A 16,589-nucleotide genomic window follows, 5' to 3' on the forward strand; every position below is an offset into this window, starting at 1 on the left:
TAAAATAGATAACTAATAAGAACCTGCTGTATAAAAAAATAAATAAAATAAAATTCAAAAATTCAAAAAATAAATAAAAACAAAATAAGCCTTGATTCCCCATTCATACCATCTGAGAGGGTCCCTTTAAAGATGGAGGCTGATGGAAAATTTGAAAATGGCTATCACTTGTAGAATATATGACCACCATTATTGTATGTAATTTTTGTTTGTTTTTTGGCTGTCTTTCCTCCCCATCCACCAGCCCCCTTCCCCTCCTTTAACATGAGCTAAAGGGCAGAATGGTGTGATGGGAAAAAGAAAAGAAAAATTTTGGTAAAGCTAGTATTTTGATAAGAACCCTAAATACTTCTTTATACATTACTAGTTTCGAAAATAAACTACGAGAATCCTTGGGGAGAAGAATTTGTCAACAGATTATCAAGATCTTTTAAGATGTTCATATTCTAAAGAAATAGAGACATGGTCAAAGATTTCTGCAGATACTGAACACAGTATTACATAAAGTGGTTTAAAAATGGAAATATGGTCGATGTCCAACATTTAAGGAAATACTTAACTGAATCATGGTACATTTAGACAATGTAAGTATATATAGACATTAAAAATGATGCTTGTTGAGATTTTGGTTACAGAGGTGTGGGTTATTGAGGTTTGTTAAGTTGGAAAATAAATAGTATACAGAACCATATATATACAGTATAATCTATATAAAAGTATATTAAAAAATGAAATTTATCTGCAATTTCTGCATTTTTATAAGCATGTATTATATTGATTACATAATAAAATTTTTAAGTAAAAACAAACAGACAAACAAACAAACAATATGGATCAATGGAACAGAATAGAGAGCCCAGAAATAAATCCACACACCAATGGACAATTAATCTTCTACAAAGGAGGCAAGAATATACAGTGGGGAAAAGACAGTCTCTTCAGCAAGTGGGGTTGGGAAAGCTGGAGAGCCGCATGTAAACCAATGAAGCTAGAACACACCCTCACACCATACACAAAAATAAACTCAAAATGGCTTAAAGACTTACATATAAGACAAGACACCATAAAACTCCTAGAAGAGAACATAGGCAAAACATTCTCTGACATAAATCGTAGCAATGTTTTCTTTGGTCAGTCTCCCAAGGCAAGAGAAATAAAAGCAAATATAAACAAATGGGACCTAATCAAACTTGTAAGCTTGTGCACAGCAAAGGAAACCATAAACAAAATGAAAAGACAACCTACAGAATGGGAGAAAATATTGGCAAATGATGCGACTGGCAACAGCTTACTTTCCAAAGTATACAAACAGCTCATACAACTCAACAACAACAAAAACAAACAACCCAATCGAAAAATGGGCAGAAGACCTAAATAGACATTTCTCCAAAGAAGACATACAGATGGTCAGCAGGCACATGAAAAGATGCTCATCATCCCCAATTATTAGAGAAATGCAAATCAAAACTACAATGAGGTACCATCTCACACCAGTCAGAATGGAAATGGGTGTGGAGAAAAGGGAACCCTTTTACACTGTTGGTGGGAATGTAAATTGGTGCAGCCACCGTGGAAAACAGTATGGAGGTTCTTCAAAAAACTAAAAATAGAGTTGCCATATGATCCAGCAATCCCACTCCTGGGCATACACCCAGACAAAGCTATAATTTGAAAAGATACACGCACTCCTGTGTTCACAGCAGTACTATTTACAATATCCAAGACATGGATACAACCTAAGTGTCCACTGACAGATGAATGGAGAAAGATGTGGTATACACACACACACACACACAGACACACACACACACAATGGAATATTACTCAGCCATAAAAAAGAATGAAATAATGCCATTTGCAGCAACAGGGATGGACCTTTTAAGTGAAGTAAGTCAGAAAGACAAATACTGTATGATATCACTTACATGTGGAATCTAAAATATGACACAAATGAACATATCTTTGAAATAAAAACAGACTCACAGATACAGAGAACAAACTTGTGTTTGCCAAGGGGGAGGCGGGGTGGGGGAGGGAAGGATTGGGAGTTGGGGGTTAGCAGATGCAAACTATTACATTTAGAATGGATAAACAACAAGGTCCTACCATATAGCACAGAGAACTATATTCGATATCCTGTGATAAACCATAATGGAAAAGAATATGAAAAAGAATATATATATATATATATATATATATATATATATATATATATATATATAACTGAGTCACTTTGCTGTACAGCAGAAATTAACACAACACTGTAAATCAACTGTACTTCAATAAAATTAAAAAAAAAAACCTCAATATGGGTTGGGGGTTGGGGGCAGGGGGTATGGGACTGGAGGGCAACTCTGGAAGGGTTAAATGGGTACTTAATCCTCATGAATTTGTCTGCCTTGGCCCAGGATTGAAGGGCTTTACACCTATACCCTGTGCGTACAAGAATCAGATTTATACTACTTCCCCCTTCTTATTACAAGTGAATGCTATAAAACAAACCATATATATATATATATGTATATATCCCCACTAAGGAGAAAATGGGAGAGAGGATACAAATAAAGGTGGATAAAGGTCTACTTTATCAAATGAATGGCAGGCATCTGAGTATTCTTTATACCAGCTGTTCTTCAAAACATAGACTGGGGAATGTAGACTCTTTCAAAGGGTCTGCGAGGTCAAAGCTATTTCCGTAAGACTAAGACGTGATTTGCCTTTTGAATTCTCGTCCTTATGAGAGTGTACAACAGTTTTCCATAGATATGTAACATGGGATTATTGAGACTAAATGCAAAAGAAGCTATGAGAATCTACCTGTCTTCTATTAAGTCAGACATTAAGAGATTTGCAAAAATCTCTTACAATGCCATGCTTGTAAGTAATATTTTGTGTTTGGGAAAAATTATTTTCATAATTATGTTACTTATCATAACATGTAATTAGCTGTTATTTTTAAATGAATATTTTTAAATTTCTCAATTCTAATTTCTAATACAGTAAATATAGATAGATAAGACCCACATAAACAAAAGCTCTTAGGGGTCTTCAGTATTTTTTAAAAATATAAAAGAGCCTTGATGCCCCAAAGCTTGAGAACCACTTTAAAACTTAAACTTGCTATGTGCATACATACATACACACACAGCTCTTACGGATGTATGAGATATTTCACATTTAGAAAGGTTAAAAAAAATCATAGTTTAGTGAAGACGTAAAAAGAACCCTTCAGCACCACCACCAAGTGGTGCTATACATGGTAAAAGCGTGTTACGCTGATATATCTACACACAGATATGACTTACCGATACTCAGCCTGTGAAACACAATCATAAAGTTCCTGGGCAGTAAATTTGACATTTTTATTTACCTGAAAAGAACCAAGATATAGCTATTTAAAATGCATATTAAGTCAAATGAGTGGTGAGAGCACAATTAGAATGGCCCAGATTCTGAGGGAGCAGAATGTCAAGTTTCTAGTTTTTGCATAAAAAGGACTAAATAATAACAATTAGAAGATCAGTGACCATAATACTAACACTGAACTATGTGTAAAAATATTAGTCCTATTGTTACAACGTAATCTGTTCACAGAACCAGAAGAAGTGAGATGGTCCTGGGGTTAGTGGGAATCTCAGCAAAGCAGATGATCATTTTATACATCAAACGGACAGAAAAAAATGTGTAGTACATGAAACACTAAATTCTACCACTACTGGCTCTTATCAACAGATTCATGCATCAATTAGCCTAGCCCTAATGTACTTATTCAATATTTATTTTCTGGGAAAAGTAAATAAGTTGTTGAAAAAAATTTTTTAACAGCTGTACTTAAAAGACTAGAGTAGATTTGGGGTCCCATAGGTAGACTACTGTAAGCAAAATCAGCCAGCTCTTGTTTATTTCATGAACAATAGAAATAATTCAAGCCGAAAGAAGAAGTTAAATATTCAACTCTAACAACATTTGAATACTATGATTGAACCTTCTGAAAGTTATTACTGAATAACTTTCATTTAAACACTAAGGTTATAAACTGTGTGGAAAGATCTACCTGTTTAGGAAAAAGTCTGATTTATAGACATTTTCTAAAGAAATGTGTTTTTCAGACTACTGAGGTCTAAGTATTTAAACTAATATGTTTAAGTTTATAAATATTACAATTCAGAGACAATTTACAACACTATAAATATAAAAGTCCTTCATCATACAAAAACTTGTTGTGGCACACATGTGGAGAACACACTGAAGGAATCCTGTTATTTCTTGAGACTTACCACTGATTTAGGCAGTATTCTACTTAAGTTGCAAGGAAGAATCTGGAAATTTGTAGAAGGAAATTCTTTTTATCAGATTACTCAAGATATAACCTAGTGTAAGTTTTTAGAAATTCTGTATTAGTGAAGGGAAACTAAATGAGACTATCTTCTATTCAATTTACTTTTAAAAATACTCAAGCTATTATTAGCCGTATGCAGTTTTTTGATGAGGAAAAATGTTCCTACCCAGATTTAATTAACACTACTTTAAAGATTTATATCATGAAAGTCTTCTATAGATTTTAGGGTTTTGCTCATTTGCAAAAGTTCTATGAGCTTCCTCAGTATTTTCATAAGGTCACCGCATTTGTATAGAAAATGTTCCATTCACTGAAGGTTAAAAACACATGGTTTTTAAATATAACATTTGAAATGTATATAATCCTAAATTTTCACTTAAAATTAGGATTATATATTTATATACAATTTAATGTTATTTAATTATACATAATATTTACTATTATATTTAATGATTTATGAAATTGGTGTATAATTGATCATGATTAATTTTTTAAGTATTTTATAATTTTTATTAAAAGAATCTTCCAAAAATGTTCTAAAATATATATTTAGAGCTAACTTATCGACCAGTCCAATTCCTATTTCTTTACATGTTCTGCCCTGGTCTCAAGGGCCTTTGATATTTTCACTATTGCCCCAATGCTAGTACCTATAATGTATCCAAACTTAGGCCAGCAAATTTCAACAATCAACACTTCAGATCTTTGATCAGAAGATGAATGGAATAATCTATTCTCTATCAACTGCTAAGAAAAATCAGCTGAAGAACTGATTTTGAACCTGATATAATATGAATACAAAATAGTTCTTGAAGCCATTAGTAGATTTTTAGCAAAAAGTATCTAGGTTTATCTTTACTTTAAAAAACAATCATCCACGTATATTTAGACACTTATCCCAGAACGTGGCTGGAGTGTAAGTGTGATGTGGCTCCAGGTTACAGCAGATGACTTATAAAGTAGGCAGTTAATCTACTACTAATAAAGGAAAACTGAAACACAAATTCATGACATACATCACAGGTTCTAGCCTGAAATATACCATTTCATTCTATTCATTAATTTTGATACAAGACATTTTAAATTACTCATATTGGGACATTTTAAATTACGCTATTAAATATCATTTAATAATTCCCAGAAAACAAAGAGCTAAAAGATGCCTCCGTCAGTAAACGTTAGAGTTGTGATTGTAAATGGATTATGGACTTGGTGTCGTTAATTCTTAGCTGTACTATTTACAGTGAATGCCAAATATCAGAAATGACTATATTATTTTTAATTCTTAAAAAATCAAGATCAGAAGGCAAAGGTTAAGTATAAAAATAGCCAAACATCTTAAAAAATTTAAATGGTTGTATCACTGTATATGATGTGAGACAAATATATCCAATGTAGTAACTGGTATTGGGGAGGAAGTTCTGCTACGAGAAATACTTTAAAAATTTGGGACTCAGATCCACATATTCTTATAAATAGCAAGTTGGGTATTTTCTCCTAATGCTCTCAGCAACAGAAAGCACTAAATCCAAAGAAGACCTATATATCAGATTTTTTCAGGATATGTGATTTTAAAATTGTCCCCATTGTTTCCACAAATATATTTTTATTGAATTTGAAATTCAGAAAGTATAATGAAATAATTAATTCACTGAATCATCTCAAAAGAGATGATTTAAAAAGTACATGTAACTTTTAAAAAGTACATGTAAACAACCACTCTTTCCTTAAATAAAATAAGTAACACTTATTGAACACTTACTCTGTGCTTGGTACTGTTTGGAGCACTTTATATATATTAAGTTATTTAGTCTTTAAAGAATAGCCGTAATTTATCTACTTATGTTATTCCCATTTTACAGATGAGGCAACTGAGGCAAAGAGAATTAAATAACTCATCTAAGATCATACAGTTAATAGGTGGCAGAACCAACATTTGAACATGAGTAGTTTGACTTCAGAGTCTGTGTTCTTAGTCACTAGGTTCTTAATGTAAGATGTGGCATAAAAAAGTTAAATAAAGAGCTAACCAGGAATAAAAGTGAAGAAATATATTTAAAGAAGTTTGACTCCATAAGAAAAGTGACACCTGAAAATATGTCATATTCCTTTATTTAGAGTATTTTAAAAATTAAACACACACACACTTAAAAAGAAAGAATATATGGGCACATGGGTAAAGAACTTTAGGCAAATAAAAACTGAAGATCAACAGAATACTTTCCTTGGATCAACAAGGATAAGAAAAGCATGCAGATTAATTTACAAAATACACTGGAGCCTCACCAGAACTTTAATTCCAGGGTCTATGCTGCTGCTATGGAGGAAACTAAATTATAGCTTTCTTTTTCAGTAATCAGTAGTTCTCAACTGGAGGTGGTTCTTCCTCCCTAAGGGCCATCTTGGTATGTGAGTGGGGTGCGGTGGGAAGATATTTTTGCTTGTCACACTGACTGGGGGAGCTACTGGCATTTAGTATCTGAGGAGCAGAGATGTTAAAGCATCCTGCAACGTTCCACACAATGAAGAAATGACCTGTCCAAAATGCCAACAGCACCCCTGATGAGAAACAATTTTGTGTTGGAGAAAGTGTATTATTATAGGTCTCTACTGTATGTTTTTACTTAGAGAATGAAAAAAAAACAAACAAACAAAACTGACTGTCACTGGCAAACTTCTGTGGCATTCAAGAATTTAAAGCAAATATCAATTAAATAGCATTTGACTACATTTTAGAACACCTATGTTTGTTTATATTAAAGCTTGATTATAATGGAAATATGATAAACATTTAAAAATATTTCTCCTACCTCATACTTGATTAGGAAGTTATAGAGGGTCTCAACATCTTGATAATTACTATTGGGTGCCAAAATCCTAAAAAATGAAATAAAAACAAAGGAGGGGGAATGAATGATTTAAGAAAAAACAATACCTTGAACTTTTCTCCCAGCGCATGTTCATACTGTGAGAGATACCTTATTGTATAATAAGCTTATTAAAATGTTTACAACCTTTTGGGGGTTTTATTTATCAATTACAGTTATAAAACCATGAGCTTACTTCAACAAATATCGATTATCAATTGATATCAAATATCAAATTATTAAAAGATTTTTGTTTACTTATATTAATATTTACATCATCAGTTAATCACCATTAGCATTCTAACATGAAATTATAGTTCACATTTTGAGTTACAATGATATAGATTTTTCAAAAGGTAGGTATAAATGTAAAGTACCTTTACACTCCTTATCTTTTAAGCTGCAGATAAAGCTTAAAGATTTTCCACAAAAATGTGCAACCAATCCAAGTGGACAAATGATATAAACTATCAAACACATAAAAAAAAATCCTAATAAAGATTCTGTGACTAAATTCAAATAATACTGTTTGAACTAACAGCGTAGCAGTTGATGAAAAAGCATTAGTAATCAGACTATGTCAGTTGTTAGAAATAACACTGACTCATAAAAATAACATAAAAACATAAAATGGAAACAAGAAATAAAAAGGAAATGGAAGACCATGTTTCTCCCTCTAGCGGTAAAGTATTAATTCTCATTTTCTTATACTAAGTATTTTTTTAATTCTTTCAAGATGAATTTTTTTCTTTTGAAAAAAGGGAAAGAAAAGGGAAGCAGTCCTTTCATTATGGTAAAGTGGTTAAGAGCAATGTCTGCCTGGGTTCTGTGTTCTTGAGTGAGTTCTGTGCGACTTATTTTCCTTATCTGCTAAATGAGGATGGTGATAGTCTTTACTTCATAGGATTATAGTGAGAATTAAACAAGTTACTGTAAAGTCTTTATAACAGTGTCTGTTATACAGCAAGTACTATATGTATGTATATATGAAATAGTAACAATAACAACTATTACCATCTAATGCCTAATAGTTTCAAGCCACAGAATAAGTGCATGATGATTTAACTAATGAGAAATCAATCCACCCCAATTAATTCTTAAATTACAAGTGCCTTTTAATTACAACAGTGTCTCTAGGTTCTCACATCCTTGCCAATGCTTGATGCTGTCAGATATTAGAGTTAACTGATCTCAATAAACTTAATTAGATCTTTAAACAAGTTGGCCCTCATCAGACTTGTGGGAGAGCTTTTATAAATAATTTCTCAGCATATAGTCAAATTTTTAAATGGGTCATACTTTTTTGGAGGAGACACATACAGAATATCTTTAAGAACATACAAATATCTGCCTATGGGTCTTCCCTGGAGGTCCAGTGGTTTAAGACTCTGTGCTCCCAAATGCAAGGGGCACGGGTCTGATCCCTGGTTGGGGAGCTAAGATCCCGCATGCCTCACGGTGCAGCCAAAAAAAAAACAAAGAAAAAAAAAATCTGCCTAAAAATGTTTCATAGAAAAAATTATTCTCCCAACAAGTAATTTTAAGACCCAATCTCAATACTGAAAAAAAGAAAGAAAAAACAAGAGGATAAATACACTGGAGAGGGTCCATAAATAATTTGTTTTCAAATATGAGAACAAAGCTATATAGATAAGCTAAACCAATCTTCTAGAAAAGCAATGGAAAAATAGTGTGTTCCAACTTTGTAACCTAGTGTAAACAAACTATAAGCAATGTAGAATAATTTACACCCATTCTTTTTTATAGCTTTGGAAATAATCCAAACTGTCCATAAAGAGGGTAAAAAAAATAGATAAAACAAGATGTTTTATAAGAGAGCCTTATACATTTCAAGCAAAGTACGCTCTTTGCCAGGGAATAAAGTTAACATTTCTCTGTCCTGAAACACTTTGCAGAAAAACTAGTTTTAGGTAAAATAGTCATTTATCTATAGCAACAAGTCATAGCCATAGTATGAAATAAAGAAAACAATTACATCATCCTAGTTTTCCAATTAGCAAAAATTGAAAAAATTTTAAACTCCCAGCATGGTTTTATTTTTTTAACAGTTTTACTGAGGTACAGTTTACATACATAAAATTCACTCATTTTAACAATTCAATGATTTTTATAAATAAATTTACTGAGATGTACAATGATGTACATTGTACAAACTTAAATACTTGATTTGAAAAAATTATCACAGAATTATATTCTAATGAAAAAAGGCTTATTGGGATGTCAGCATCATTCACAAATATATTACTATTATAATCAGAATAAAATTGTACATGTTATTTTTTAAAACAAGGATACACATTATAGGATTTGTTATAAAATTTGCTACTCTTAAAAATGTTTTGACTCACTGTACAGTAGAAACACAGCACTGTAAAACAACTACTATACCCCAATTAAAAGAAAAATGTTTTGAGGTAAATTGAGCCCCAAGGAGACTAGACAATATTTATTAAAATACACTCAATTTAGGGTTGAATTTAGACTTCATTATGTCCAATGAACTTTGAGTTTATGAGAATGGAATTTGGCCTGGTATAAACAAAAACTGCCAACTTTTACTAACTAGAAGTACAGCTTGTTGAAAATACACAAAAAATGAAATGGAGAAAAATGGTTTATGGACTTTCATGCCTTAGTAATTCCCCACACAAAAATTCTTGAGAGGTCAGCCTTCTCTAAAGCTTTCTCATTTCTTTTTAAAATACCAGCACAAAGACAAAAGACTCTTAGAATGAAAGTCCTAAAATTACCCTTCAATGGCAACTTTTAAAAAGAATAATAGAAAGAATTAGCCCTTAGAGAAAATGGCCATTTTTTAATTTATAAATATATCCACATCTGTTTTTCAAGAGAAATTCATAACAATCAATAAGTATATATCAAATGCATACTATTTTCTCAAATGTATATGATACTAAGAGCTATGGAATATAAAAGAAAATTAAAAGACATGGTTGCCTATCTTCAAGTTGTTATAATCTTGAAATTTCACTTTAGAATTTTGGAATCAGAATTAGGAAATAGACTGAAGTAGGATTTAATCTGCAGCTCGCAGATTATTTACAAACCAAGTTGATCAAGTTACCTACTTTTCTGTACCCCAGCTCCTCACCTGTGAAATGAGGAGAAAGTAGTATTTACTGAATAAGGTTATTATATGAAGTAAATAAAATAATGTATCTAAAATACCAAAATGTTTATTAGCACAATGCCTGGCACATGTCAATAAATATTAGGTGCTATGAAAACCAGTTTTCAGATGTAGAAACCAAGGCTCAAGGTTGTAAAAAACTTGCCCAAGATTACAGAGTTGTGGTAGGTACCTAAATCTCTATTGGTTTGACTCTGGAGTCCATGTGTTTTCCACTAATAAAAAAGGATAACCCTCACATCTTCTTGCCTTAAATGATTTTATGAAATCAAATGAAATAAAGTTCTTTAAAATCTTTTAAGAATTTCATATGTAAGCAGAAAAAACCTCTTTAATTTGCCTTGTATCAAATGCTTCTGGCAAACTATTCTGTGTATGTTCAAACACCAAATCTTTGTAGTTGTTATATCTTTTTCAAAACCACAAAGGAAGTCAGTAGCAGAACCAACAAGTCCTGACTCTTAACCACATAAGCACTTTGAGTTTTCTATTTATTTACGAGCAATTAACATTAAGTAAGCAACATGTTAATCTGAGTTAAACAAATTTCATTTCCATCTCATCAATATTAGATAAATATCAATGTATCTCATCAAGAAAAAAAGACTATGCTACTCAAAAATTTAAAAAAGAAACAAAAGTTAATATAATCTGACTAAAATTAAAAAATCAAATAATGCATTAAAATGGACTAATTTTTAAATAAGGATTTTAAAAATTCAAATAAAACTTTTCTCCTATATAGGAGAAATAAAGCATCAGACTCAGGAGTGGGGAAATAAGTCTATAATATTCAAGTTTAATATCTAATTCTAGAAATTCAAAAGAAGAGAGAGCATATTCTTGGATATTTATAAATCTTAACTTACATCCCACAGAACTGAATAAATTATGTTCCCTGCTGGCAAGGCAGTTTCACATTAATATAATATTTTAAATAGATTTTCATGTTTGAAGAAAATTAAAAATAAGTTTAAAAACTAATTATATGACTTATTTTACTTAGCATACTGTCCTCAGGGTTCATCCACGTTGTAGCATATGTCAGAATTTCCTTCCTTTTTAAGGCTGAATAATAATGTTATCCATATACCGCATTTTGCTTATCTATTCATCTGTTGACAGACACTTGAGTTACTTTCATGTTTTACTTACTGTGAATAATGCTGCTATGAACATAGGTATGTAAATATCTCTTTGACACTATAATTGCAGAACCATCCGAAACTGGCCCTGTCCTGTATCTAACAAGATACTGAGTTGTTTTTCAGAGACAACAAAACAAAACCACAAGTCATGCAGCCGAAGCACACGCAGAAGAGAAAATTTTGACTTCAAATAACACCTGGAACCAAAGTTTCTCCCCTCCACAGAACCAAAGGACCGGATGTGACCAGAACCCTTTCAGAAGTGAAGGGTCGGGCTTCCCTGGTGGCACAGTGGTTGAGAATCTGCCTGCCAATGCAGGGGACACGGGTTCGAGCCCTGGTCTGGGAAGATCCCACATGCCGCAGAGCAACTAGGCCCGTGAGCCACAACTACTGAGCCTGCGCATCTGGAGCCTGTGCTCTGCAACAAGAGAGGCCGCGATAGTGAGAGGCCCGCGCACCGCGATGAAGAGTGGCCCCCACTTGCCGCAACTAGAGAAAGCCCTCGCACAGAAACTAAGACCCAACACAGCCAAAAATAAATACAAAAATAAATAAATAAAATAAATAAATAAATAAAAATGTAATAAAATTTTAAAAAAAGAGTAATGTCTGCTCATTAAAAATTAGAACAAAAAAAAAAAAGGAAGTGAAGGGTCCATTGTTCAGGAAGATCCAGTGCTGAAGCCCCTTTACCTAACCTCACCATAAATGGCCAAGTTCCAAAGCCCTCCAATGGAAACCTGCCCCACCAGGGCTCAAACCAACCCTCTTCCCCTAACTCATGAAAGTTTGACCAAACCCCAGATTGATGAGACAGATTTGAGAGCCGTGCCTCCTTGTTTCCTTGCTGGTCAACCTCACAATAAAGTCTTTCCTTTTCTCAAAAGCTGGTATCATAGTACTGGCTTGTATGCGAATCGGGCAGCAAGCCCTTTGCACAGGAACAAGACCTTATTTTCAATTCTTTTGTGTATATACCTGGAGTAGTCAAAATTGTAGATAGGCAGAATGGTGGCTACCAGGGGCTGGGGAGGAAGCGGAAATGAGGAGTTACTATTTAATGGGAATAGAGTTTCAGTTATACAAGATGAAAAGAGTTATGGATATGGATGGTGGTGACAGTTGCACAACATTATGAATGTATTTAATACCCCATTAATACATTTTTAAGAACACTTAAAAATGGTAACAACGGTAAATTTATTTTACATGTATTTTACCACAATAAAGAAGTTAGATTAAAAATATGTAATTAGGGCTTCCCTGGTGGCGCAGTGGTTAAGAATCCACCTGCCAAGGCAGGGGACACGGGTTCGAGCCCTGGTCCAGGAAGATCCCACATGCCGTGGAGCAGCTAAGCCCGTGCGCCACAACTACTGAGCCTGTGCTCTGGAGCCCAAGAGCCACAACTACTGAAGCCCGTGTGCCTAGAGCCCATGCTCCGCAACAAGAGAAGCCACCACAATGTGAAGCCCACGCGCCACAACGAAGACCCAACGCAGCCAAAAATAAAATAAATGAAATAAATTTATTTTTAAAAAAATACGTAATTACATGAAGTAAAAATGTTTGTTTACAACATTATTTTAAAAACTCATTGTACATTCTCCAGAGCTAAGAACTGACTCAGAGCTTAAATTTTACTATGAATCAACTATTACATCTTTATTGAGGACAATATTTATTCAGCATCTACCAAGTGCCAGGGATGGAACAAATTGCTGTCTCCTTTAATTTCTGCAATTTAATAAAGCAATTATTACAAACTCCATTTTATAGATTAGGAAACAAATACAAAAAAGGTTAATTAACATATCTAGGTGACAGAGTTAGTAAATGGATGGAACTAGGATTCAACTTCAGATCATTCTGACCCTAGAGTTCTGTCCTTTTTCTTCTTCTTTTCTTAAAAAATAGTAGTTTGTATCTGCTACCCCCAAACTCCTAACTTATCCCTCCCCCACCCCTTTTCCCCTTTAATAACCGTAAGTTTGTTTTTTATGTCTGTGAGCCTGTTTCTGTTTTGTAAATAAGTTCATTTGTATCATACTTTAGATTCCACATATAAGTGATATCATATGATATTTGTCTTTCTCTGTCTGACTTACTTCACTTAGTATGATAATCTCTAGCTCCATCCATGTTCCTCTTATTTTAATACAGTGACATGCAAACTGAATTTTGCTGATGATGAATTTAAGTTGTATTACTGATAAACTGGGTGAAAATTTATAAAATTAACAATAGGATATACTCATCAGGAAAAAGGTATTGGATCTTAAGAGTACATTTTTGGGGGTCCTTTATTACAAGCAAAATTAAAATCATATGTTTTCTATAGTTAATTTGGTGAAATCAGCTATGCAAGTGGAAGATATCCATCAGCCCCAGATTTTAAAAGAACACCATATGCAATTAAAAATGGTAAAAAGAAAAAAATAAAGTTAAACAACTTAAATTTAAACAAAATAAATTATTTTATGTTCCTGTTTTCCCTTTAGAGCAAAGAATTTTGTAGATATAGGTATTAAATGTAGGAACTTTGGACTAGTTTGGATACAATTAATAATTAAAATTTGATCTATTCAGAACACTGGAGATTTTTTTTTAAAGTTGGTGGTAGGAACAAGGAGAGTTTATAGGTAATTTTAATGACTACATTTGAAATTTAATTATAAAAGTAAATTCTACGGAAAGAAAATATCATTTAGATTAAGGAAAACATTATACGGCTTACATGTGTGCTACACATAAACATACATACAATCAGAACATACTGGCAAATACTACAGCTTTCTGTTAATTTTGCAGAAAGGTTAAAACACCACATATCCATACACTTTCCACTAATTCTCTTATATGGGTCACCAGCCTCTTCCGCCAATGTATTTTCTACATTGGCATTTAAGCATAACGATATAATGATGATGATCATGGTCTCTGGACTCAGTCTGCTTGAGTTCAAATCATAGTTCTACCACTTTCCAGCTGAGTGGCATCAGGTGTATTACTTTACTTCTCTGCACCTATGTTTCTCATGTATAACATGGCCAATAACAGTACTTATCTCCCAGGACTGTTAAGAGGATTAAATGAGTTAATATGTATAACATACTTGGAACAGTTCTTGGCTCAACAAAATGTTAGCTATTATTATTATTCTACCTCTTATCTTAAAAAACACCCCCAATTATCACTGTAGCTTATCAACTGAGAACTAAATAAATATTTAGTTCAAACCGTTTGGGGACTTGTTACCTCCTTGTAAAGTCTGTCCAGCAGTGAACTTTTACGTGATCCATATGAATGGTGACAATCTTCTCTCTTTAGTCTTGGATGTTGATGTAAACATCAATAAGGGAATTCCAGAAAAATGAAAGGCAGAGAAGATGGCCAATATGTAACCAGTAACATTTTCAATCCCTAATTATTGCAATTAAGGTAAAGGTGGAGCCAAACTCTAACAAAAACATGATTATTATCAATACAGAACATAATCTATAAAATATGATCTGAACATGGAGAAACACAGGAACTATGCCCTACCCACTGGCTACCAACCAGATGACAGCATACTGCTTCACATTACCAGGACCCAAGAGCACCCCTTGAAATAAAAGGTGTTTCTATGATAATCAGCTGCAGCCATATTACTGAACTTTGCTTAGTTGTGTTGGCCAAACCCAGATAAAACATGCATATCCCTAGTCTCAGTTTTATCTTTATGTGACTTCATATGAATTATGGGAACTGACATCAGTACTACAATTTATTCCCAGAAAGGTCATGGAAATGGTCTAAAATATTTAGAATCTCTGACTGATGAAAAGACAGCTTGTGGTGGTATCAAAAATCCATCTCACTAATTAGGTTTAGTGTTCAATTAAAAGCCATCTTCAGAAAAATCTTAACTATGTTCACAAAGCAGCATATTCTTACCTTAGCTAATGAGTCTATGATAAGGTGCAATTCAAGCCTCTGTCACATCTCCTTCTGTGATACACTGGTCAAGTACTGGATGGATGGCTCTTCATTCATAACTAAAGAGACATTTTTTAGCAAAGGGATCTGGATTGGTCTAGTGAAGCTAGGTCAGAAGACCCTAGGATCCTATACCATTATTCAGGAAATTCTGAAAAATGCCAGCCATCATGTGTCCCAAGAGTTTTATCGCAACACTCACAGTTTCCTCAAATCCAGCACTTATTTTTGTTATTGGGCCTTGGCTACTGTTATGGGCTGAATTGTGTTCCCCCAAAATTCATATGTCAAAGCCCTAATCCCCAGTACCTCAGAATGTGACCATATTTGGAGATGCCTATAAAGAGGTGATTAAGTTAAAATGAGGCCATCAGGATGAACCCTAATCCAATCTGACTGTCCTTGTAAGAGGTGTCCTTATAAGAGGAACTCTGATACACAGAGACACCAGGGATGCACGTGCACAAAAGGATGACTATACGAAGAGGCAGCAAGAGGGCAGCCATCTGCAAGCCAAGGAGAGAGGCCTCAGAGGAAGCTAACCCAGCCAGCACCTTGATCTTGGACTTCAGCCTCCAGAACTGTGAGAAAGCAAATTTCAGTTGTTTATGCCACCCAAGTCTGTGGTATTTCCTTATGGCAGCCCTAGCAAATGAATACAGCTGACATTCCTAAATACTGGGGGCTCAGCTTTAAGGAGCCATGGACCTCAAGGTTAGAAGCAAGATGGACCACTTCCCATAATGTGAGACCATTGTGGAATTCATTGAGTAGTTAGCTGCCAAATAACTACTTTGCTTTGCTTCACAGCATTATGCTTCTTGCTAAAAGATAACTTTATCACTCGAGACGGTGCTGCTGGAGGCCAGTTCCAGGCGTAGTACTAACAGTGTACTGAAAGGGGCCAGAAGTATGAAAAACCAACTCATTTCTCTTCTACTTAGTGTTGAGGCCCCTATCGGGCTCAACGATGTCTTCACAATTTAGGTCTTCACAACTAGGTCTTCAGTGAGTCCTATGCCCACTATATGCCAGCTAGATCTGCATAATAATCACAGTTCCTCCTAATATTTTATGAA

At 33.7% G+C, this 16,589-nt stretch overlaps 1 protein-coding gene across 6 annotated transcripts in view; it reads right to left on the minus strand.

Annotated features, from left to right (window-relative positions):
* SWT1 (SWT1 RNA endoribonuclease homolog) overlaps positions 1-16,589 on the minus strand; it is a 97,646-nt gene that overhangs the window by 11,519 nt on the left and 69,538 nt on the right. For 5 of the 6 annotated variants that reach the window (XM_061185620.1, XM_061185619.1, XM_061185621.1 and 2 more), the window contains 2 exons: positions 7,150-7,216; positions 3,306-3,370 (listed from right to left, as the gene is read on the minus strand). In XM_061185620.1, coding sequence (XP_061041603.1) covers positions 3,306-3,370; positions 7,150-7,216 — 132 coding nt within the window. The remainder of the gene's footprint in view (positions 1-3,305; positions 3,371-7,149; positions 7,217-16,589) is intronic. The other variant, XM_061185618.1, reaches the window with a different exon arrangement.

Source organism: Eubalaena glacialis, chromosome 3 (assembly GCF_028564815.1).
Source record: "Eubalaena glacialis isolate mEubGla1 chromosome 3, mEubGla1.1.hap2.+ XY, whole genome shotgun sequence".
Lineage (NCBI taxonomy): Eukaryota > Metazoa > Chordata > Mammalia > Artiodactyla > Balaenidae > Eubalaena > Eubalaena glacialis.